Here is a 23,210-nt window from a genome sequence, read left to right as displayed (position 1 = left end):
TTCTCCTCTCTCTCACTCCGTGCACAGCAGCGGACTAGCTCCTCTCTCTCGCAGTGTGCCGAACCTAGAGGCGGCAGGTGTGTGCACCGACTGCCCGCGAAGCTTTTCTCACCTTGACTACATTCAGGACTGATTATTTATTTATTTATTTGGACACTAATCCGAGGCGGTAACTCACACTGCAAGTCGGCAGCACAGAATCCACCTCGGGTGTGAGGATGTTGCAGTGATAGACAGCAGAGCATCTTCTCCGCTGTTTCGCACTCAGCCGGCATCGTCAGCTGTTGCTCTAGGAGAGAGAGAGAGAGAGAGAGAGAGAGAGAGAGAGAGAGAGAGAGAGAGAGAGTGGAAGTGTCGGGAGCAACAGAAAAGGCCAAACTATGCGACCAATTTCCAAACGGTAACCGTTTTCTGCCCTAAGTCGACCGGGGAGCGGATGCGAGCAGAGGTTGTCAACGAGCCTCTGAGTATTTTCTGCCCTTTGTCGGTGCCGGAGGAGCTGTGCCAATGGAGAAAGCGACTCCGCCGCCCCAGCCCCAGCTCCAGCTCTCGATAGCGAAGACTGAAAGTCCAGCGGAGGATATCTCCGGCCTGACTGACGAGGAGCTGCTCAAGTGGTCCAAGGAGGATCTGGTGCGGCGGCTGAGGCGGTCTGAGGCCGATAAGATGAGCGTGATTCTGGACCATGGGAATCTCATCCGAGAGGTTAATCGCAGCCTCCAGCTACACTTGAACGAGATCAGGGGGCTGAAGGTGAGGGGAGGAGGGGGGGTGGCGCGCGCCGGTGAAGGATGAGATCATAGGTTTGGAGCGCACCTGAGAACGCGCATAGCAGGAGGGATGTTCAGCTAGAGAGCGCCTCGGCAAGCATGGAGTGAGAATAGATGGTATCATTGAAGTTCATTGTGCCACTGTGTAGGCCTGCACGAGGCTCTGTGGATGGATTTCGAGCCTGTGTGCTCGCAGGCTTTTATGCATTCTCAGCCTAAGGCAGAGTTATAGTTTTCATTCAACTTTTGCTGGAGAAGAGGGAAATTCAGGCTTTTAAAAGTCAAGAGGAGTTTTATTAACAAATGAAGGCATACCCGTGACCATAAACTATGAGAAAATGCATCTCTGCAAATCAGCTTTCAAAACACAGGCCAAGTAAAAGTACAACAGGCCAGTGAGGTATATTCAGAATCCTCCTAATACTGAAAAGGAGGGCATCTCCCTCTGTAAATCTACGGCTCTGTTCATATGCCAATGCTCAAATCTGGCGTCCAGACCTCTCTCTGTCCACACACACACCTTACATTCCTAAAAAAAAATACACATAAATCTACCGTGTGTGCAGGATAATTCGCCTTCAGAGCAACATGGCATTTGCTTTGAAAGTATATGCAGGCATTCTCTTTTTCAGTAACCTTTTCTCACGCCTTCATTTTTTTGCTCTACTAATAAGAGGAGTATGGCACAATGTCCACAATGTTTACAGTTAAAGCTGAGACACAGCCTGAGGTAGCCTCAGATGAAGCACATGGGGATCATTTGCCTTTCTTGGAGACCTTGTCACCTCTCCGCCCATCCAAGCTGCCTAATTGCACAGGAAAGAGCTGGATGTTAAGAAAGGGAGAGAGAGAGAGAGAGAGAGAGAGAGAGAGAGCAGGAGAGGGAGGTAGGGGAGAGTTAAATCATTACAGAATGATAGAGGAGGAAAGAGGGAGCTGAGGAAAGTATGCTTAAGTAAATGGTGCTTGGTATAAAATGTTGAGGGCACATAGTTTCTCTGCCCTAACCCAGTCTTATTTCTGTGTGTGGTCTCTCCTTCTCCTACAGAGCGTTCTAATCCACATTATGTACTCCACATTGAATGCCAGTCAGTGCTTTTATGGGAAAGATGGAGAGGATTAGGATTTCATTTCATTATGATTGCATACAGCGTTTGACTGATATCTAAAAGAGCAGTGAAGTGGATTGAAATTGGACAATGGTTGCAGCGATTTACTTCGAAATACAATTACTAGGAGAAAAACTGTTTTGTTTTGTACCAAAAGAAAAGCACATTTGCTTTCTTCCTGTGCCGATTAGCATTGTCTGAATTCATAATGCTGCCTGACGCTTAGGCCTAATGCCCAGTTTAACTCATCTCTCTTTCCCTCTTGTTTTTGCCTCCTTTCCTTTCAGGATATTAACCAGAAGCTGCAGGAAGACAACCGTGAGCTGCGGGACTTGTGCTGCTTCCTGGATGATGACCGTCAGAAAGGAAAGCGTGTCTCCAGGGAGTGGCAGCGACTGGGACGATACAGTGCCAGCATCATGCGCAAAGAGGTGACTCTCTATCTCCAGAAACTCAAGGAGCTGGAGCTTCGACAGGAGGAGGTCATCCGCGAAAACCTGGAGCTGAAGGAGCTCTGCCTGCTGCTGGATGAGGAGAAGGGGGTGGTAGGTGGAGGAGGTGGCGGCGGAGGAAGCGGAAGCGGAGGGGGTGTAGGGATGGGAGGGTGCCGCAACTCCATAGACAGCCAGAATAGTTTGCTGCTGGTCCCTGGGCAGGGGCTCCTGATGAGAGACGTCGGGGACGGGAGCAGCACCTCCAGCGCTGGGAGCGCTGACAGCTCTGATCACCCTCATCATAAGCAGCCTCACCTGACTGTGGGAGTGGGCGGTGCTGGGGAAAAAGGGAGCCCCGAGCTTGTACATAAACCCAGGTGTAGCAGTATCAGTGGAATAGGAGGAGGAAGCGGGGGTGAAAGGGAGGTGTCCAGTCCCGAGCACCCAGCTGGACGCCACCGGAGTACAAGCCTGGAGTACCCGTACACCCTTCCCCAGCTCTGCCGACCCCGCTGCGGTTCCATATCTGTGCCTGACCACAGTCGAGCCATACGGGGCCTCAGCCCGGAAAAATACGGGAGGAACGTGGGCCGACGCAGTCCGGAGCAGCACCCCAAGCACCACAGCTCTGACCTCGTCCTGGGCCAGAGGCAGCACTTCCTGAGCCAGGGAGGCAGTGGGGACCTCTCTCAGAGGCACCACAGGAGCAGCATTAGCAGTACAGGCTGTGGGAGCCCCGAGCCCCGACACGCACACTTAGGGACCAGTGAGCACCATGAAAAGGGCTGCGTGGTCCCGGGGGGCAGCCCCGAAACTCATAGGCACCAGTACAGTATGAGCCCTGACCATGTGAAGTTTGGCAGCCCTGTGAGAGATGGACAGAGGAGGCCAACTGGAGACGAGCTGTCACCCCATCATAGGAGCATCTACAATGGCATGAATGGTAGGTGTGTGTATGCGTGTGTGTGTGCATGGCAATATTTCTGTGTGAGTGCATGATTTGATCTTCTAATTAAGCACCCCCCTCAAAGAAACCCAAATATACTGAAATTATCTAACTTTCCCATGCACACAACCCCATAAATGCAGTCAATGGCACTGTGCAAAATCTTTTCCTCACAAAGATTTACACGTTCACTGGGACTCGAGCTACACGGACACACTCAAACAAATCTGAGAACAGTTAACACAAAAGCCTCTCAAGGTTTTGCTAAATGTTTGGTCTTCTCTCTGTACTTGAAGGATACAGTAGGATACAGACATTTTTTTTCTCTCTATAAAAACTCAAACATTTTAAAAGGAGATTTGTTGTGTGATCTGAAATGCACTTATTTGATTGAGAAAAAAGATACACTCCTCCTCATTCTGACTGCTGCAAAATTTACAGCATTATTGATTTTTTTGGCGTCTCGAGAGGAATGTGGGTTGGCTCAGTGGATGAGAGAGAAAATACGGGGTTCAGAAATATTTATTTTACATGCTCTGTATCTGAGTTGAACAGATTCAGCTCAAATGATCCATGCTCAGATTTCAGCTTGTGGTGTCTCATAGTAGGCTAGACAACGAATTACCCCCAAATCTTTGCTGCAGTCGTGCCCATCTCTGTGAGATCAGTGGGAATTAAGGATGTCAGAGAGAAGAAGGAATATCAAAGTACCAACTTGGCTGCTGTTTAAATACCCCACAGTGGCTGATAATGATTTCTGGGGGGAAAAAGTGCTGAGTGGCACAGAGCTGGCAGAAGCTAAAGGACAAATTCCTCAAGGTGAAATATCTGCCTGACTTTGCAAAAAGAGGCTGAAATTACAAGAGAAACAGAAACAGTCTACACAGAGCAGAGTAAACTCAACACTTACAGGAGCGATTTCAATTACCTCTTCTGAAGCTATGCCAATACAGTTATGTAAGCATGTGTGTTGAATGTGTGCTATAGTTACTGAATAATGAGCCATTTATGCCTATTGAGGATTTGTATTGATATGAATCATTGTAAATAGACAATTAGAAAGCAAAGACACTCATTACTGGTTACAGAGGCTGCTGTCTTTGCTAACGTTAGATAAACTTAAAGGGGCATTCCATAGATTTTACACATGAAGAGCAGCTCACTAGTTACAGGGAATGATACGCTGCAGCAGCAGCAGCTTTGTCATTGAAAAACGTGGGTTCTCACCACACAGGGAGGTTCTAATGAAGACACTACACTACTCATGTAGGAGAATGGAATTCAGGGTATCTATGCCTCTGCTGCTTCAACTGTGACCATTCTTTTAGTAAACCAGCTTTTGAGAGTTCAACATCATGAAACTAAAACACTAAATCACTGGAGTACCCTTTTAAGAACGACACAGTAGCCTCCGAAATGTCAGTCCAGTGGTAAACATGCCCTCTCTAGCCATTTTGCAATCTCCACAGATTGCACCGGATTATTACAAAGACACACACACAACTTTGATTTGCATCATCACTCTGTTTCTATTTTAGCTCTCTGTGCACTGTATAGCCCTATAAGAGATTTCAATCTTGGTGTAACCTGAGACCCATATGATGTTTGCAAAAGGCCACGCCACATTAAGGCCTCACAAATCCTTAATTGGAAAATATTGTGAGTGCATAGGGCACTCACTGCCCCTCGAGCATGGTGGTTTTCCAACTGTGGCATAACTGTTTTGAACTTAGCTCAGAGTGAAAGGCACGAACCAAATAGCCTTTAACCAGGTCCATAAAGACTTCATTAAACTCGTGTGTGAGAGTCGTGTGAGTATGCGTGTGAGTTGCTGTGGAGCCATATTGGTGGATCATGGCTTATTGTCTGTCAGAATGGGTGTTCATCTCTATCATGAACACGTCCCCACAGGGCCACCATGCCTCCACCGACCTGACAAGGACACTAACTTCAAGTGTCACAACACAATACTTACACTTAGATCAAGACATGCAATCAGAACTTAACCAGACGCTGGAGATTTTGCTTTTGTGGTGCAGATTCTGAATTAATTGTTTTGGATTTTACACAAAAATACCACCCTCCTGTCTCTGTTAGATCAAAATGCACTAAAACACCACTCAAACAAACTACAGTACGGACAATGAAGAAAATAAAGGATAAGAAACATGAACAGATATGGAGAAAGACTTTTGTGAGAAAAGAGAGCAGCTTTGTGGCCATGTCCGTGTGTGTCATCCACTGACCCATCCTTACTGCCATGTCCTTTTTTGGACGAAGAGGGAATTTAATTCCTGTGACGATGTAGTACACTCGCTTGGATTATCCTCTAAGCCCTTTGCACAGTATTATTTCATTTTTTTATGTATTTGCGCAAGTGCTTGTGTGTGTGTGTGAGTGATTTGGGTGGATGTGCTGAAGTGTCCCATCCAGGGTCACTGTAGCAGTGTAGGGTTTTTCTATTCAGACAAATGAAAGTCTCATGTTCATGGGATTCTCGTCAGTGCTGAAGCTCAGGCCATTTAAATTTCTGTCAAAATCCAAAATGAGAGCAAAACAACACTCTGACCTCTGCAGCATTTGAATACAATCTGCTGTGTGCAGCTTATTACACATAGTCTATTATATTTACAGCCGGGAGAAAGGAATACCCCAGAATGACTAACCAACACTCTTGTTTTAGTGCGGAAAACATGACAGAGACACTCAGTTCTACTAGAAAATCACTAAGTGGTGTAACGAAAAAGGCATCTGGAGAATTCAAGGAGTACTGAGTGCACAGTGTAAAGATAAAATAACTGCATGTCACTTTGGAGTTTTACAAATTTCTGAATAACAATAAATGTTGTCTTGCCCATTTAAAATAATGGGCCTGTAAAGCCTGTAAAGAAGTTGTATGTGATGTTTGTCTGTATAGACAATGGCTTCTTCAGCTCAGCGATGCCTCAATTTGAAAATATTAGTTTCATTATTATATCAGTCTTTCCATAGGATGGAGACCTTCTTAGTGACACATAATCAGCCATGAACACTGTCGTCTTCTGACCCAGACTGGAGGGGTGACTGTGCGCTAAGCCTATAGGATCTCTGCACTGCAGAGGGTCTTTTTCAGAAAGAGGAGAGACTTAATCATGTTTTCTGCTTTAGCAATCACAAGTTCTGCATATTAGCTTAAGCTGCTCAGATGATCGGGAGGAGAAAGAAAGGCCGCATGGGAATAAAAAGACATTACAGTGTGTGGGAGAACCTCTGCCCTTGTGATGCCAATGAATGTCACCCACACACACATGCACAAACGCACGCACGCACACACACATACACCAAATGCTTGCCTTGCATGGCAAATATGCAGTTTACAGTGATAACATTTACCACTCGAAATTCTTGGTCATTTTAGAAACTATGCATTCCTCCATTTCACATAGAGACATGTTTCTCTTTCCAGCGACCATTGATTTTGCAGCCTGAAATGACAACTGTTGCTAACAGATACATAAAATGAAAATTAAATTAATAAATATTTTTATCTATCTGTTTTAAAATGAAAATCATGTAATAAGATCTTAGATATACAACTGACAGCTATCAGCTATCATCATATAAAATGATGCTGAAAGGACTAAAGATGCGTCTCTGAGGCAAAAAGTCAGGATCCATACCAGTCGACTAATGACTCATGCAGAAGACATCGAAATATAGAAGTAGCATTGTTGTTGTATTGCAAGGTTAATTCTACTTGAACATATAAGGAAAAATGTAAGATCTGACGGTTACTTCATTCAAACATAATCCCTGTTTGGAAGCATAGCTCACTGGGGAAAAACATACTTGGGCAGGGATTAGATACATTCTTTGTTCTCATTTTCACTTTTACAGAAAAAAATTTAAACTAACCAGTGGGTTTGACAATCATAGCACCATCACAGGTAATGAGTTTGGCCAGGGTTGCTGGAGTGTAAAATTCCCCAAATCCAATAAAGAGCAAGACAGAGCTGTTAACATTTGCTTTTGGAAAAGGGATAAAATAACACCCTCCGAAACGTTTTAAATACAGCATATTGCTCTAACTACTGATACTCACCACTTCAGTATGTGTAGAAATCAAAGCCTGACAGGTCTGCTGTGCCTAGTTACAGTTGCTAAGCTATGATTGGACAGCTGCTGTTGGGCGGAGGGGTTTATTAAACAGTTTGTTAAACATCTTTTTTTTTTTCTTTAAGAGAAAATGAATCTTTGAAAGAAGCGTTTGGTGAACTTTTGCATTTTCATGTCTAACTCAGTTTGGTGTTTTTGACTCGATGAGAACTGACACACGCTGGCAGCGTGGTCCAAATGTTTTTCCCCCATTCTCGAGCGTACCATATCTGATTGAATTAGCAAAGATCATCGCACTGTCTCATTGATTCTGCTAATCTTCATAATTGTAGCATCAGTTCAGACTATCCAGCTCCTCCGGCTGTTGTTTAGAAGTGCTGCTGCCTGTCAGTGCAACAGGAAATCATCTCTGAAGCTTTGGCCTCGGATAATGTTCTCCCTCTCCACTGTCACAGAGAAAGCCAGGCTATCTCTCCTCGCTATGCCTTGCTCTCTCCATCCATCCTAATTAGCTGCCAGTGTGAACAACCAGCTGTCTGACAGAGAGAGAAAACTCTGATTACAAAGCCCTCTTTCTGGAGAAGGCCGGAGGATGTACTGTTTGCCAGGCTGAGCTGAGGAAAGAGGGTTGAGGAAGTATTTGAGTGGATTACTAGCTGTTTTCTTCCCCTCCTCCACCTCCTCCCTATCTCTTTCTGTCTTCCTCTTCATAACACATCTTTTCCTCGTCCTCCGACTTCCACTCTGTCCTCTTCTTCCTCACTCGTCTGCCAAGGCGATGGATGGAAAGCATCCCCTTGACAAATTGTGAAGTCTCACAGCCTAAGCGGCATGAAGAAACTCAAATGTTTGTCACAGCTGCTTGGCATGAAAGGATTTGAGGGAGCATTAGGCTGCTGTAACTCAAATGGATTAGTATTATTACCAGACAGCCTCATCTGTATTGCCACTATCCAGCTTTACCTTTCATTACTTCTTGAACTTGCTAAAGTGGCATAATGTTGTGTAGATTGACTAGTTCAGGCACATAATCCTGAGTTTCCATCTGCATTTTTCTGCAAGTAAAAGTTGTATTTTTCATATTTAAACTGAGTAGGTAGTCCCTTTCTTGATAGGTGTTATCATCTGAAACAGCAGAGGAATAAGAGCAGGTTAAGAACTCTGCAGGTCGTTAGAGCTGAGGCCTTCAGAGATGTGTGGTTCTCATGGTGGATGACTTTATCACAGCTCCACTGAGGGGAAAATGTTACTTTTAAATGCTATCATGGCATTTGAATTTGTAATCACACCTGAGACCAATTTTCCCAAACACCCCTGCCTATAGGCCATCAGAGCAGCTATTAGCCAAGAAGTGCATGATTAAGCATTTTGTTTATCTACCTCTGGTGCATATCATTGTCATTTTAATCCAGCTGCTGTCAGCTTTGTGCTCCTGGATGGAGCAAAGACTCATTTATTATTGCTGTGCACTACTTAAACAATGCAAACTTATTTTTGGCCCCACACTGGCAATTTCAGCCAAGTACTCATGACAAGAGTAATGTCAATGGGAAATGGAGTGTGAAATGTGTCTGACAAAAGAACCAAAATTGTTTTTGACAAGCTAAATTATAAATTAGGGAAAGGAAAGGAACCAGATTATGTACTGCAGATATAGCCAAGATGAATATTTACAATATTATGAGCCTGCACAGTATCTGGACTCTCCGATATTCAAATGTTATTGTTCATCATTCAGTCGGAACATGAACATGTTGAGCAGTTAACTGTTGTAGGATGCTCCCAAACATTTCTCCCCCACCAGCAGCTCCCAAGTAGCTGTGTGAGTTATGCAGGAGGCTGCTTGGCGTGTACTAGCGTCGCTCCAGCCCAAACCCCGGAGGTATGTGACAAATGTTCCACAGTAGCCCCAGTCATCCGGTAGACACGCAAACCCAGTGGAATGGAGAACAGTCTTTGTCCTCTTACGCCATGCCAATGGGGAACGGCCCACTGAGCTGAGAGGAAATTAGCTTGCTAGGCCAGGTAATTAACTGGAAGTTGAGTGGCTGCCATGTACGAGGGCAGGACTGGGCCTGAGGGAACCTCTGTCAGTCCCAAAGTTACCAGCAGTAACCACATTTAGCTATGTTACATTTACTTCAGCTGTAGCTGTTTGTCATGCTGAGAGCTGGCAGTCTGAGAGTGTCAGGTGATCGGGTGGGGGTGAAGGATGAGAGTGGATCTGAGACAGATGTAGCTGGGCACATGTACTTCATGCAGGCGTTCACTGAGCGGGATGTTTGGCAGCTTTCAAGTGTTTTTACTGTCATACAGTACTGACTGATTACTATCATGAAATGAGTTATTTAAATCGATGTACGTTCAGTGTGAGTGAGTTTGCTAAGGAACATTAAGAAAATAATATCAGAAATGAATAGTGACCTCTGGTTACCTCACTTTTGTACGACTCAAAGCAAGTCTAAGTGATTTTTAATAGCTGCCACTGTGGCCACGTGACATTTTCAGGATATGATAAAATGCTACACCAATCGGACCAGAATTTTCTTTCTATATTTCCAGTTTTCATCCAGTTAACATACAGCATGTAAAAAGTATGAATCCCAATGTCATATTATGTAATTCTGTGCTCGTCCACTCATGAACATTCATAAAATAGGCAGCAGAGTTCTAACAAATGATGAAACTGATGAGAAAGTTTATCAGGGGATTGACTGTTGAGATGCTCCTTGCATTCATGATGGTCAGTAACGAGGCAAAGAACCGTATGTTTCAAAATCACAGATGCACACTGTGAGTGAACAGAGAGCACTCTTCTTCCTGCAGATCATAACTTTTCAACTCACCTCTGGTCTCGAGCAGTGACACCGCTCCCTCGTGTGTACCAGATGTGGCTCTTTCCGTTGATGTCTTGCCATGACCGAATAAAGCGCTTTTTTTTCTGAAGGACAAAAATTCCATCATTTTGACAGATAGGTGAAGACGGCTTAAAGTTGGAATCGTCACCATAATATGCATTTTATGCTGACGAATCCAACTTCTAATTTGTAAGAGGAAGGATGTGTTATTTCTGATTTCACAAGTTGCGTCGTCTCACTTTAATGCTCGGTTAGCGTTTTTGTGGCGTCAGTGTGTTGTGCATTTGTATCACTGGTCAAGCAGCAGTGATGAGCTGCTTTGCTGCTGCCATCGCTGTGATGATGTTCACAGCCCCACCATCTGTTAAAAGAGGGATAGAAAGTGCGATAACATATCGGGAACATGTCAAAAGCTCTGCAGCTGACAACGTTATTATCTCTCCCTTTCACAACACCCAGGATGTAGTTATCCATTTCCTGGGGCATAAATTTATCTCCTGCCCATACTGTGCATTATGTGCATTTGATGTAATGTTTCCCTGATGAGAATGACAGCGAGGCATGTGTGCAGCTCCCATTACTGCGGATGAATGGGCTGATCTTACCAACGAGGAATGATTGGCACCACTGTCATTATATTTATATCATTATCTCTTACTAGTTCTCTTTCAGTGATGTCTTTTGGTCTGTGAGATTTCCTCTCGGAGATACTGAAATCAATTTCATTACCCCCCACTGCTCCAGACTGACTGGCTTATTTCCCTTACTGTTACAGCAAAAGGTACATTTAATTACTTCTTTCATCTGGATTTGTGAAAGCTTTGGCTGCAGGTTAAACATGTAATTGAGAGAATTCTTGGGTTGCTTTGAACCACGCTGGATGACCATTTTCTGTGCTGGTATGTTACTTTTTTTAAGGGTTTCATTAAATACATGATGATGAATTCCAGGAGAAAACAGCTTCATGTTGATATTTCTTTATATTCTAGTTGCATTCAAGAGGTATTTTTTTATACTGTATAACAGAGTGTTAAAATCTTATTTTCACTTCTCTAATGTGAGAAGAGCTGTGTGAGGCATGTGCAGTATTTTAAGAGCAGAGAAATGTAAATTCTTGTCCACACCTTGATGAAACCCCATAGGCACTGCACACCAGCGTTAACGCCATCACGTTTCATTGAATTTACTCAATTTTAATGTTGAAAGTGGTTGCACGCAATACATTCATCTAAATCCAGACATATTTTTTAAGTTGGCTGTACTAGTAATTTCAAATAAATTATATAAGCACTTTCGGCACGAAAATTCGTATTTGTTACTTTTTTGTATTTCCTTAGTAATTCTAACTAAACCCATGTTTAATTTACTTAAATTCATTATGTAATTCATATATTGTGGTTACATAATTTGTTATTGTGCTTTAAATTAAATTGTTTTTTTCTACATTATGTAAAATATGTTAATTCAATTCACAATTTTATTTAAAACAATCAAAATGCATATGTAGATGTGGGGGTGGCCGAGAAACCCGGTATACAACAATGAGTTGTGGCAACAATTCCCAATTCCATTTTATTTGACAAAATTAGAGTCTTGTTCAAAAACTTCACAGTAAAAAATGCACATTGGGCCAACCAGAAAGATAAAAGTAAGCAAAAAGGGGGGAATTCTCAAGAGCACTTCTCAAGAAGAATCAAAATGATTAAATTGTTTTATGCTACTGTCACAGGGAGACCCCGTGCACTAAAGTAAGGCACATGTGCTACACATGTGCCTTACATGTGCTCTTTCTCAGGTAGATTTTATCAGAATGTTGATCCTGGTGTGAAGTGCTGGTGGTGATGTGTGTGGTATGAACATTTGGAGGAGGGGGTGAAGGAGAGAAGTCACACTGTGATCATGTATTTGATTTATTGAATTTAAATTGTGTTGACCTGTCTCCTTTGTTGCACTTCTTCCTCTGTCAGACCAGGAACAGCCAAACCTGAGCTGGAGCGGTCCATTTGGTTAAATAGGAGGGTTCACAGGGGAAGAAACCAAGTGTGGTAGAGTGGGAGGGGTGTTTTGTCTTTTGTGGTGAAATGACCTGTATAAGTATCTTGTTTAAAAAGAAATATGTGTTTTTAAAGTAAGTTTAACTGAACTTCTATTTGATAATATGTTATTTAGTATTGGGATTATTGTAAGTGTGCTGGAAGAGATAATTGATATTGATTTCTTGGTGCAGTCCACCAGTATAAAAGTGAGGAGGCTGTGGTGGCCGGAGCCTAAAGGAGAGAAGCACAGCTCCTGAACACAGCTCCAGATTATAGCTCCTGCCATGGGCCCAAACTTTAAGAGTATAACCAGAAAGGCAGTTTAGAGCGAATTCTTTTGTTCTGTATTATTTTGATTCTTCTTGAGAGGTGCTCTTGAGAATATTTACCCCCCCCCCCCCCTTTTTGCTTACTTTTATCTTTCTGGTTGGCCCAATGTGCATTTTTTACTGTAGAGTTTTTGAACAAGACTCCATTTTATTTTCAAATAAAATGGAATTGGGAATTGCTCCACACTGCCACAACTCATTGTTGTATACAGGGTTTCTCGGCCACCCCCACATCTACATATGCATTTTGATTGTTTTAAATAAAATTGTGAATTGAATCAAAATATTTTACATATGTAAAATAAAACAATTTAATTTAAAGCACAATAACAAATTAGCTAACCACAATATATGAATTACATAATGAATTTAAGTAAATTAAACATGGGCTTAGTTAGAATTACTAAGGAAATCAGAATAACAAATACTCAGAATTTTTGTGCTGAAACTACTTACATAATTTATTTGAAATTACTCAAAAATATTAAGTACAGCCAACTTAAAAAATATGTCTGGATTTAGATGAATGTATTGCGTGCAACCACTTTCAACATTAAAATTGAGTAAATTCAACATTTTTTTCAGTGCATCCTTCCATGCCTTTATGAGACATAACAAATAAATTCTATCTTTCATTGCATTACACTAAAAACCAACCACCAAAAGTTTTTTTTTTGTTTTAATTGCAATACATTTCATTACTTCTATCTAAATGTGAAAGGCTTTTTAAGATGACACAACTACAAAAGGAATAGTTGTTTTCATTAAGGAGGAGAGAGATGAAGGGGTCTGAGAAAATATAAACAAGTTTCAAAGGCTTCTGGGGGGCTCAGAAGACCAAAGCCACTGAATGCAGACCCTTGGTGCTAACTGAGGCAGCAAAGAATTCTGGGATACTTGTCTAACATCATTCACAACTAGAGAAATTACCAATATTGCATCTCATCCCCGCCCACCTGAGCCACACACACCACAATCCTCTACACGCTGTTCTATTATTCAACAGCATTGAGGAATGATGGGTGGTGACATGTTAAAATAGGACAACAGGAGTTTATCTTGCAAATGTCTGCTTAAATATTTAATCTACATTTGAGAATCATAGCAGGATGCACACCACACCAAGGCGACTGACAATTCGGGCCCTTTCAGATTGTGGAGGGTCTGATGTGGGGGCCTTGAACACAGAGGACAAGAGCAACTACAGAGGAGTTAGGGACCGATGTTGTGACAGCGCTCACTTCTTTAAATCTTTCTGACAGTATTCTGTTTCTTTTCCCACTCTGCTGACCTCTTTTGTTTAAATATGAATCTGACAGAATTAGTTGATTTTAGAACAAAGATTTTAAAATTTTAGCACCCATCCATCAAGCTAAACGAGCTTGTTTTTGATCACTGATAAACATAAGAACTGCCGGTGATATTCACCATGTGATGCCTAAAGTCCATGCATGAGTTTACACATGGTTTCACAAGTATGCTCTCTCTCTTTGATGTAGATGTGTATTTATGTCCCTGAGATCGGAAAGGCAAAAAACTACACACACACACACACACACACACACACACATACTGACTGTAGGCTTAATCAGCCTACAGGGCACCAATTATTCAGCTCTACTCCAGTGAGTTTCATACCCTCTTCAGTCCACAGTCTCACAGTGAGCCACACTCCAGACAGCAGGGCTTTAAGTTATTTCCTGTTCCTACCTGCTGCCATCACTCACTTCATTACAGGGCTTAAACAGCAGTCAGTAGACACTTACCATTAATTATAGCAGCATGACCGTTTTTGTTCTCTTCTTTGTGTATTTTTACTTTCTGCATAACCTAATGTGACAACAACTGGTAGCTTAAATGATAAAAATGTCATTAAAGTAAGAGTAGCCAGGATTTCTGAGAAATATATATATATAAAAGAACAACCGAGAGCAATTAAAGAATCCTTTCAACCAATAACGTGAGTCTGAAAAGCTACTTTTTCTTCAAAGAACAATCATATACTGTATGTGTGTGTGTGTGTGTGTGTGTGTTTAATGTACTTGCTTCTTTTCACTGCCATCTGAAGCCACTATGCAACATCACATCACAACACTTTCCTATTTTATCCCTATCAATCTCACAATAGTGCAGTTATTTTAAGTATTGCATACTGTGTTAAATATGGAGAATATATCAAGCAATGTGAAAGGCAGCCATTTTGTTTGCAAGTTTGAAAAAGCCTCCATAAACAACCCCTTGATTTCACTTTATTTTTTTTAATCAAAATGAGTTCACCTTTGGTCATATTTCATTGATTTGATAAAGAAGTGCAGGCCACCAGGCTCTCTGCAGCACTGACTGACAGCTAACGCATCCATGACTGGCAGCCAGTGTAGCCAGTCAGCGTGCTGGTGGTACAATCTAATGCAGCAGAAATGACCAAAGAGATGAAATTCCACAAACCTAAAGTGGCATCAACAAGGCGTCACCAGATTGAGCTTCTCTGTGAGTCACTGTTAGCCGCCGACCAAAACACTGACTTGATCCATAAATATCCTGCATATTTTTTCCACTTGGTTTGTGTGGATGTGTGTGTGTGTGTGTGTCTGTGTGTGTGTGTGTGTGTGTGTGTTATAGCCACGCATAAGCTCTGTATTATGTATTCAGAACATACCCTCATGCTCCAGAGTTGCACGTAACAGCACTGACTGCAGCTGCCTGAGGGACGTTAAGACGAGGAGCTCTCCTGCCAGGCATCCTTGCTGACTGACTGACTGACTGACTGACTGTCTGATTGTCTGACTGACTGCTAGCTAAACGGAAGGTCACTGCTCTACCATGCATCTCCACAGGCTTTCCTGCCCAGCCAGCCTGAATAATTTATGTGGCAGATTTTTAGGAGATCTGAGGGAATGGCTATGTGAAATTACCTTGCATTGATCCTGTAAGTTGAGAGAAGGAGAAGCAGAAGGGGGGGGCGGGCTGACAGATCAGAGAAGAGTGAGAGACGAGCAGGCCTGAGGAGAGCAGGTTCATGTGTTTACTGGCTTGATTCAGACATCAATAACAACTTGATTACTGGTGTTAACAAATTATACAGCAGTCACTCAGGAATTTTTTGGTGCTTTATTGTTATTGCTTGGATCCCAGCCTCCTCGAGTCATTTTGCAAACTTGTTTTTCATCAAACAAAAGAGATCTGATTGTGTTAACGCCTTTAAAAGAAGATGGTCTTGAATCTCTTCTATGAACTGTTCGATGATGAGTTATATAGTTAATAATTGGTGCTGCAGAGGGAAAAAGGTTCCCCATCCGTAACAGTGATTTATTCAGCGTGGGAGCAGCTTCTCCCAAGCCAATCTCACAGATCTCTTTGTGGGGAAATTTAGAGCCTTTCACTCGAGCTCTGGTGTACAGAGGTGGAATTTAAGGGAGCTTAGGTCCCACATTATTCTGGAGTAATCACATTATCTATATACTCCTTCTCTGACCCACAACCAAACCCTTTCCCTCCACACATCTCTCACATCCCGTTAAATCCAATTTTGGTTTTAACGCCCTGCCCATAACTAAATCAACAAACACCGTCCAAGTGTGCTATACGTTTTCTCACTCTGTAACTCTCCTTGAAGAGGTCACAGATGCTGGTTAGAATTCAGAAAGAGCGACTTTCATTAGACAGTGATCAAGTTCACTTTAAAGGGATTCTCTGGATTTTGGTAGATGGCTGGTGTGTGTTAACAGGACTGCTCCGTCACAAGACAGCACTCTGTAATCTTGTGACCCGTGAGTGTGTGACTGCCGACCTTGAGGCAGCAAATCCATTAAGCTAATTGTTCTTGTGCTTGAGCGGTCGACGTTTGAGTCCCAAGACCGAGAACTGAGTTAGCATGATATGTTGAACAAGAAACTATATTGTTTCCTCCAGCTGTCGGTTCAAAAGCTCCACACTGAGTCTTTCTTGACTGACATATTTTCTAACTCCTTCATGTTATACACTGCAGATGTACACCAGTCAGCCATAACATTAAAACCAGTTACCGGTACTTTTGGTACACTGTGCAGATGTAAGTACAGAAACGTCAGAGTGACCATAGTGTCAGACTGACACAAATGACAATGCAGTGAGTCAAAAATATCAACCATACTCGAAACTTATCTGGACGTCCTAGACAAGGTAATGAGCTCAGGAACAGAGGGGCGCCACCCTTCATACAGCAGGGCGATGACAAGGTCCTGCCGACAAGTGTTTATTATGAAAAATCATCTGGAGCACATCTGGAACTAATCCCATTGTGTAGAGGACACTTGGTCTAATGTTCATTTTGCAATAATATAAGCAACATAAATTCTTGTGTCAGAACTCTGGCGTCAATCCAAAACCACATTCAGAAACAGCTGGGACGTCACTGTTAGACCACAGTATGTTTGTATTGATCCATCAGGGAATGTTCAGACACAGTTGTGCTTTCAAATGTACCATCTATAGCTATCAGCTACAGCTCTTGTAGACTTTCTGTGTCTTTGTTTGAGTTGGGAGTCTCTCAGCGGACCAGTACAACCTGCAGGACGAGGGTCTCATGACAGACAGAGGCAGCCGAAGGCGTCAGCAGGCTACTTTTTGGTGGCCTTGCTAGCTAGAAAAAGCATACCGGTACACGCAATAGTAAAGAAGTGTATAACATAGCTTTCACTGGAAAGGCAGTGATAATTCATACAGAAAAGATTAATGTGTTTCATTTCTTTATTCTTTCATCAATTAGCCACAACATTAAAACCAGTTATGTTGTGGCTAATCTGTGTAATTTCTAGTTAATCAGATTTTGACAAACACATTTAAGGATCTCTTCAATAATACTGTGTAGGTTGCACAGAGAAAATGCTTCCACCATCTCTGCTCAGACTGTCTGTCTGGTGAAAGATCAGATAAGGAAGAGGACGCAGAGAGCTGGAGTGAAAATGGAACTCAGATTCTGTTCAAAAGGTAAAAAAAAAAAAAATCTCATTCAAAATCCCATTGACCTTTCTCAGTAATATGTTGTGGGTCAGTTCAAATGTCTAGACAAGGATGATACCTTTTAGTTAAAAAAAAAAGTTTATTTAATATTTCTCTTTTATTTTCCTATTCCCTAATGTTTCCTTGCAAGCAGAAACATCACTGCCCGACAAAAGATAAAAGTTCACGAGAGAGTGGAAGGGTCGCGGTCTGTAATAAGAGCAGGACAGAGAAGAGAACACTGTAAAAGTTTTTTTTAGATTGCAGAGATTAATAGCTAAACAAACTGAGAAAAAGGTGAATTGAGCTTGTAAATTTTCATGGGAGTTGTAGTTTTTTTATGCTCACAAAGTAATCATTGTTTAAATTTTTTAGAACTATAAATGTTTTGGTTTCTTATAGCAACGGCTGTAGTGGAGGATTCCAATTTGTCTTGTTTGTAATCAGGTATTTGCTCTTTTTTTTCACAAAGACCAATGAAAGATTTAGAGTTGTGCGCTAGCTATGGAGGCTGTATACACAAAGCTGCTGTAGCTATGATAGCGCACATCGCCTCAGAAATATAATTACCACATGGTGATACCACATGGAGAGCATAAGACGTGCGAGTGGTCAACATGGACTACTTGTGTGTTTTTTCCTGCAAGTAATCTACTCTAGTAAGTAGTAAGTAGTGTTCTCCTTTGCAGTAACACACATCTTGCAAAGCCATTTCCTCTGAAAACCTTCTGTTCGCCACAAATGTCACTGTCTATTATAGTGAATGAAAGTATCAAGCATGGCTGCAAATTAAACTGGACACATCAGACAAGACTTTGTGCTCAAGAAACTGAAGGGCACCAACCATTTGTGTGTTATGAACATTCATCTGGAACACATCTGGAACTGATCACATTGTATAGTATGTTCTTGGTCTAATTTTAATTTTGTTCTAATATGTCCAACATAAATTCAGAGCTGACTTTATTCACAGCCTGCAAAAATTGTTTAACCGCCATTTTTTTTTCCGACATCAATCCAAAACCACATTCAGAAACTCCTGGGATGTCATTGCTAGACGCACTCTATGTTTGTATCGATCCATCAGAGCATGTTCAGACAAAGTCCTTTCTCCGAATGTATCAGCTAAATAGCTATCAGCTACACATCCTGTAGACTTTTTGTGTGTTTGTGTTTGTGCGTTCGGACGAAGCGAGATACACGTGATTGTGTATTTACTGCTCTCTTAACAGGTCTGCGAGCTCTGCTTTAACTGTGAAATCAATTCCATTCCACACAACTGACCTCCAAATGAAAATACCCTCCAGCCCACTGCTGCATCCCCCCGACTCTTTAAAGGAATTTTCATATCTCTCCGTGCCGTCTTGCCCCCCCCCCCCGAAGATAAACAGAGTGAGGGGAGGGGCAGGGAACGTAGTGAAGGTGGCCCCTGGAATCTTTTGCAGAACTCGGCGGCCACAGGAGCATTATGAATCTTTAATGTGAGATGTTGGTGAGCCAAGGAGAGGAAATGTGCTGAAAACATGATTATAGACTCATGGGGAGGAAACCATTGGTGGAGAGACACAAAGAGATATATCAGGCAGGGGAGCAAGAATAAAAGAATTGTTTTGAAGGGCAAAGGAGGTAAAGAGGGATAACATTTTTTTTTTTAGAGTGGACCGCTTAATCAAAGGCATTTTCCACAGCTTTTACTGAACCAACTGAACCAGCGAAGTATAACAGCAAATACTGTATGTCCCATACTTTATAACAGCTGTAGATTAACACCAAATTGTTTGACAAGATTTCTCCTGAGGGGCAGAAATAAAGCAGCAAAGGAATCTGTGGTCAAGGGTGTCAAGATGGAGTCAAGAGTCTGTCTTGTGTGTAAGGCCAGTGAAGCTGGGTGTGGTAGTGTGATGTCCTACACTCGTCAGTGTGTGACGAGAGAGAGCATGACTGAACTATTAGTGGTCAAAGCTGTTCAATCTGTCTCATTCATCAAAATAAATCCTTGTTTTTTTTGTCTCGCGGTCTGCCCCCCCCTCTATCTCCCTCCACTGTTTCACTTTATATTTTAGTCTAAGATTTGACACACTTGATGATTAAAGTGGAGATGAATCTGTCCGCCTTGTGTGTGTGTGTGTGTGTGTGTGTGTGCGTGTGTGCTACGATTCACATTTGGCCACACTGTGAAGGTTGTTGCCGCTCTGCTCGCTGTCACTTGCACCATTGCTGCTGAGATTGAAACAGACGATGGGGGAAATGGGGAAAAGTTGCAAATGCTGCTCTGTACAGCACAACACAAAGTGGTGCCTATAGACCTGATTCTCCTTTTACTTTTTACTACCCATCTACAGTGTTACTATTATCATGTAATGCTTTGAGTTTATAGAAGAAAACAATAAAAGATCTAATGAAAGAAAAGAAAGAAATATACTATATTTGCTTTCTTGCAAAGAGTTGGAAGCAAAGGGAGCCAAGGTAACTTAGATGCTGCCCCAACCAGCACCTCCAAAGCTCAACAATGAACATATTTCTCTGATTTAATCAGTTCACAAACAGAAATGTAGAAACAGCACTTTGTGGTTTTGTAGGGAGTTATGTGCTGTTGCTTTTCAGTGAAAAACAGCTGTTGCTCTTCACATCTCTGTTATGGATAAATAAACAATTGTTGGTTAAGATAGCACTACACCACACAGAGCCATGCTAACTATTTCCCCCTGCTTCCAGTCTTTTTGCTAAGCTAAGCTAACCACCTCCAGCTTTAGCTTCATACTTAATATACAGACATGACAGTGGTATCAGTCTTCTCAACTAACTCTCGGGAGGAACTTTTCTTTCAGTTATAGTGCAGTCAGTTTTTGCATGAGGGGTGCAGTCGTTTTCTATAAACATATTCCCGATTCCACCCTTTCCATCGTAATCAAAACTGCCAGAAATCCATCAGCATATTTTATTTATCATTCATCATTCATCATTTTCTCTTGTTTTGGCAGTCTAAACAGACAGTCGTCAGCTCTAAATCATTAGATTAATGAGGCTCTTCTTTTGTCAAAACAACGCTTTTCAAACGTGTCTCTTCCTCTGTCTCTTTCCTCCTCTCTCTTTGTCACAGCTTTGATATCAGCCGGGTGCTGCACTAACAACTGTAGAAATGTCAAGCTATGGGACAGGTAAGAACCCCTCGCCACCTTGTTTCTTTTCCACAAACCTCATTTGTGTTAATTAGAGTCTTTGAATGAGAAGAACAGTCAATGAAGGTCATTGTCTGTTCTTTCCACAAGGGTCCATAATCCTGTAATTAGCTCCCATTATTCTCATTTTCTATACAGCGAGCTTCCTTTAGCTGAAACCTATTTACATGTAATTGTTGGGTTGGAGGGTACATGTGATTTATGAGGAATAATAGGATAATAAGTATAGGAATGTTCTCACTTTGTTCTCTTGCTCATCAGTAGGTGATCAACAAAATATATTGTGATCCTGTGTCATTGCAGGGTTCTTCTATGACTTAGTCCGGTGTACGGGCCCCAGATGAGTAATGTGTTTGCATGCTTGCTCTGGCCCAGGTGTAATCACAGTGGGTTTACAGTGGGACTACAGAGTTAGAGGTGACCCTTTCCTGTCCCCGTGTGCCATCCTACATCTTCAATCAGGCCCCAGTGGGAGGGCGAGATGGCTGTGTTAATATTTAATGACTGCAAGACAAGACGTACCTCCCCCTAGAGGATAGTCGTCCCCCCCAGGCCGCTCCTGTCGCAGAACGCATGCACTACCATGTAAAATGGCATAAGTCACACACAACCTCATGACCCTTCTTCCATATATGGCGACTATTTTCTGGCTGTGGATGAAAGCGTCTTCCTCCTTTTCGTTCACATTAGTATTTTCACCCCATCACTCCCTCTATGCCTGCGCCTTTTCATCCCACTCCCACTTACCTCATACAAAAATATCAATGACTCAGGTGAGGAAAGGAAGAAAGTGTACTTTATGTCAGTAGATGATTTGCGAGCTCAGAGAAAAGCAACAAGGATGTGCTAACAATGCAGACTGAAGTCAGGTCTCATGGCCGTCCCCTCGGCTCTCTGCTGCACTGGAGACAGACGCAGGCAGGAACAAAAGGATCTGTCACTGATAAGCAACATAAAAGCCTGCAGTGATGAACATCTTAGTCACTCAAACTCTCTGTCTCTTTCATTTGTTTCGCTACACAGATTTTTGCTGCTTCTGTCTATTTAACCAGCTATCTATCTACTGTGTGAGAAGACAGGACAAGCTGTAACTAATGGCTTTATTAGCGGTTAATAAATAATTTGCTAATACCTAATGCTTCGGTAACAGGCCATGAACATATTTTGGGATGCCAGATTGGGAAAAATCTCTGTGTCCTCCAGTGCTGCTGAGCATCTGGATCCATTCATAAAGGATTTATTAACATTTACATCTGCAGACTTAATAGGTTATTGTAACAACCCTGAGAAAAATGACCTTCAAGATTAAATTTAGTATTTGTGTTGGTATGAGAGGCAGGTGACCTGTATTTATCTGGCAAGGTGAATAGGCCTTTTCTTCACAGAAGACAATTTTGCTTCAGGTGCAGGATCCTGGCATTGTGCGTGCTGGCTCACACTGCTATGAATTACTGGGACACTTGAGCTGAGCGGTTGTTATTAGTAACACCTGTGCTTTTCCTACTATGGCAATGACACGAAGTCAGATGTGTGCTGTAGAAACGAGAATTAGGGTTGAATCTTATCTGTTTGCACGGCTAATGCTTGAGTATTAATCAACATGAAGTTGAGTAATGCTTCCAGAGTAATGCATGCAGAATTTTAGTGGCGCCCTATTACTTTGCAAGCGATTATCCAGCAGCAGTGCAAACAAAAATGCCTGATCTCGTCCCATTGAAGCTGGATTTCGTATTAAGTGAGAGGCGTAATCCTGACTTTATTCTTTCTAAACAACTAAACATAAGGCTCGGCTCATACCAATACGTTCATAATAAATAACTGATTCATTTCATTCAGTGCTGCTATTACGTATAAAACTGTACTAATAAAATCTCTTCTTGTTCTTTTTGTTTTCCTGTACAGCTTTGATGCCTCTTCTTGACCACAACTTGACCAGTTAGGCTCCTCAAACAGAGGAGGGGTCGCAGCGGTACAGCCCTCCTGCGTCACTGGCCTTGATAGACACGAGGGCCCCTGGGCGCCACTGTCCACGGCTCCACATGGTCTGTTGCCCATGGCCTCATCCATGTCCACGGCCCTGAAGCAGCCTGCCTCCATTTTTTCATTTTTACATATCGAGAGTTAAAGGGGAGAGGAGTTTCTTGAGAGAATGCAATTCGTGTAGACTGCCACAGCTAAATGGATTAGAGTGGATATCTCTCCCTGCCAACTGTGACACGGCTACCTCCCAGAGAGCACCCAGAGAGAAGGGGAGGGACGCTGGGGATCGGTGAGAGGAGACAGAGAGGACCCTGCACTGATGGTGCTGTTATCCCTTGTTTACAAATGTAGATCATTGGTGGAGAAGCACATAAGTTAAACTTTCTATACCCTGCTGTTCTCAACTTCAACTATTTTCCTACACTCTTTCTCTCTTCCCTCATCGGGTCCCTCTGTCGTCCCATTTTTTCGACTGTCTCCCTCCTCTCCTTCATCTT

The 23,210-nt window shown here is 42.4% G+C and overlaps 1 protein-coding gene across 2 annotated transcripts; it reads left to right on the top strand.

The window, feature by feature from the left end:
• Positions 1-479: 479 nt before the first annotated feature.
• ccdc85al (coiled-coil domain containing 85A, like) lies at positions 480-22,789 on the top strand. 2 transcript variants are annotated; one of them, XM_041036452.1, is made up of 4 exons: positions 480-753; positions 2,167-3,256; positions 20,655-20,712; positions 22,636-22,767. In XM_041036452.1, exons 1-4 carry the CDS (start codon positions 508-510, stop codon positions 22,652-22,654), a joined length of 1,413 nt encoding a protein of 470 aa, XP_040892386.1. In that variant the 5' UTR covers positions 480-507; the 3' UTR covers positions 22,655-22,767. The 2 variants fall into 2 exon arrangements, with proteins under 2 accessions (XP_040892386.1, XP_040892387.1); XM_041036453.1 differs by lacking the exon at positions 20,655-20,712 and having other exon boundaries at positions 22,636-22,789.
• Positions 22,790-23,210: the final 421 nt, after the last annotated feature.

This window comes from Toxotes jaculatrix, chromosome 4 (assembly GCF_017976425.1).
Source record: "Toxotes jaculatrix isolate fToxJac2 chromosome 4, fToxJac2.pri, whole genome shotgun sequence".
Lineage (NCBI taxonomy): Eukaryota > Metazoa > Chordata > Actinopteri > Toxotidae > Toxotes > Toxotes jaculatrix.
This window is presented reverse-complemented; position numbering and strand designations above follow the sequence as displayed.

Coding starts and splice junctions, on each gene's coding strand:
- ccdc85al (XM_041036452.1), top strand. CDS start 508: ATGGAGAAAGCGACTCCGCCGCCCCAGCCCCAGCTCCAGCTCTCGATA. Junction 754..2,166: donor ACGAGATCAGGGGGCTGAAG/GTGAGGGGAGGA, acceptor CTTTCCTTTCAG/GATATTAACCAGAAGCTGCA. Junction 3,257..20,654: donor CATCTACAATGGCATGAATG/GTAGGTGTGTGT, acceptor TCTTTGTCACAG/CTTTGATATCAGCCGGGTGC.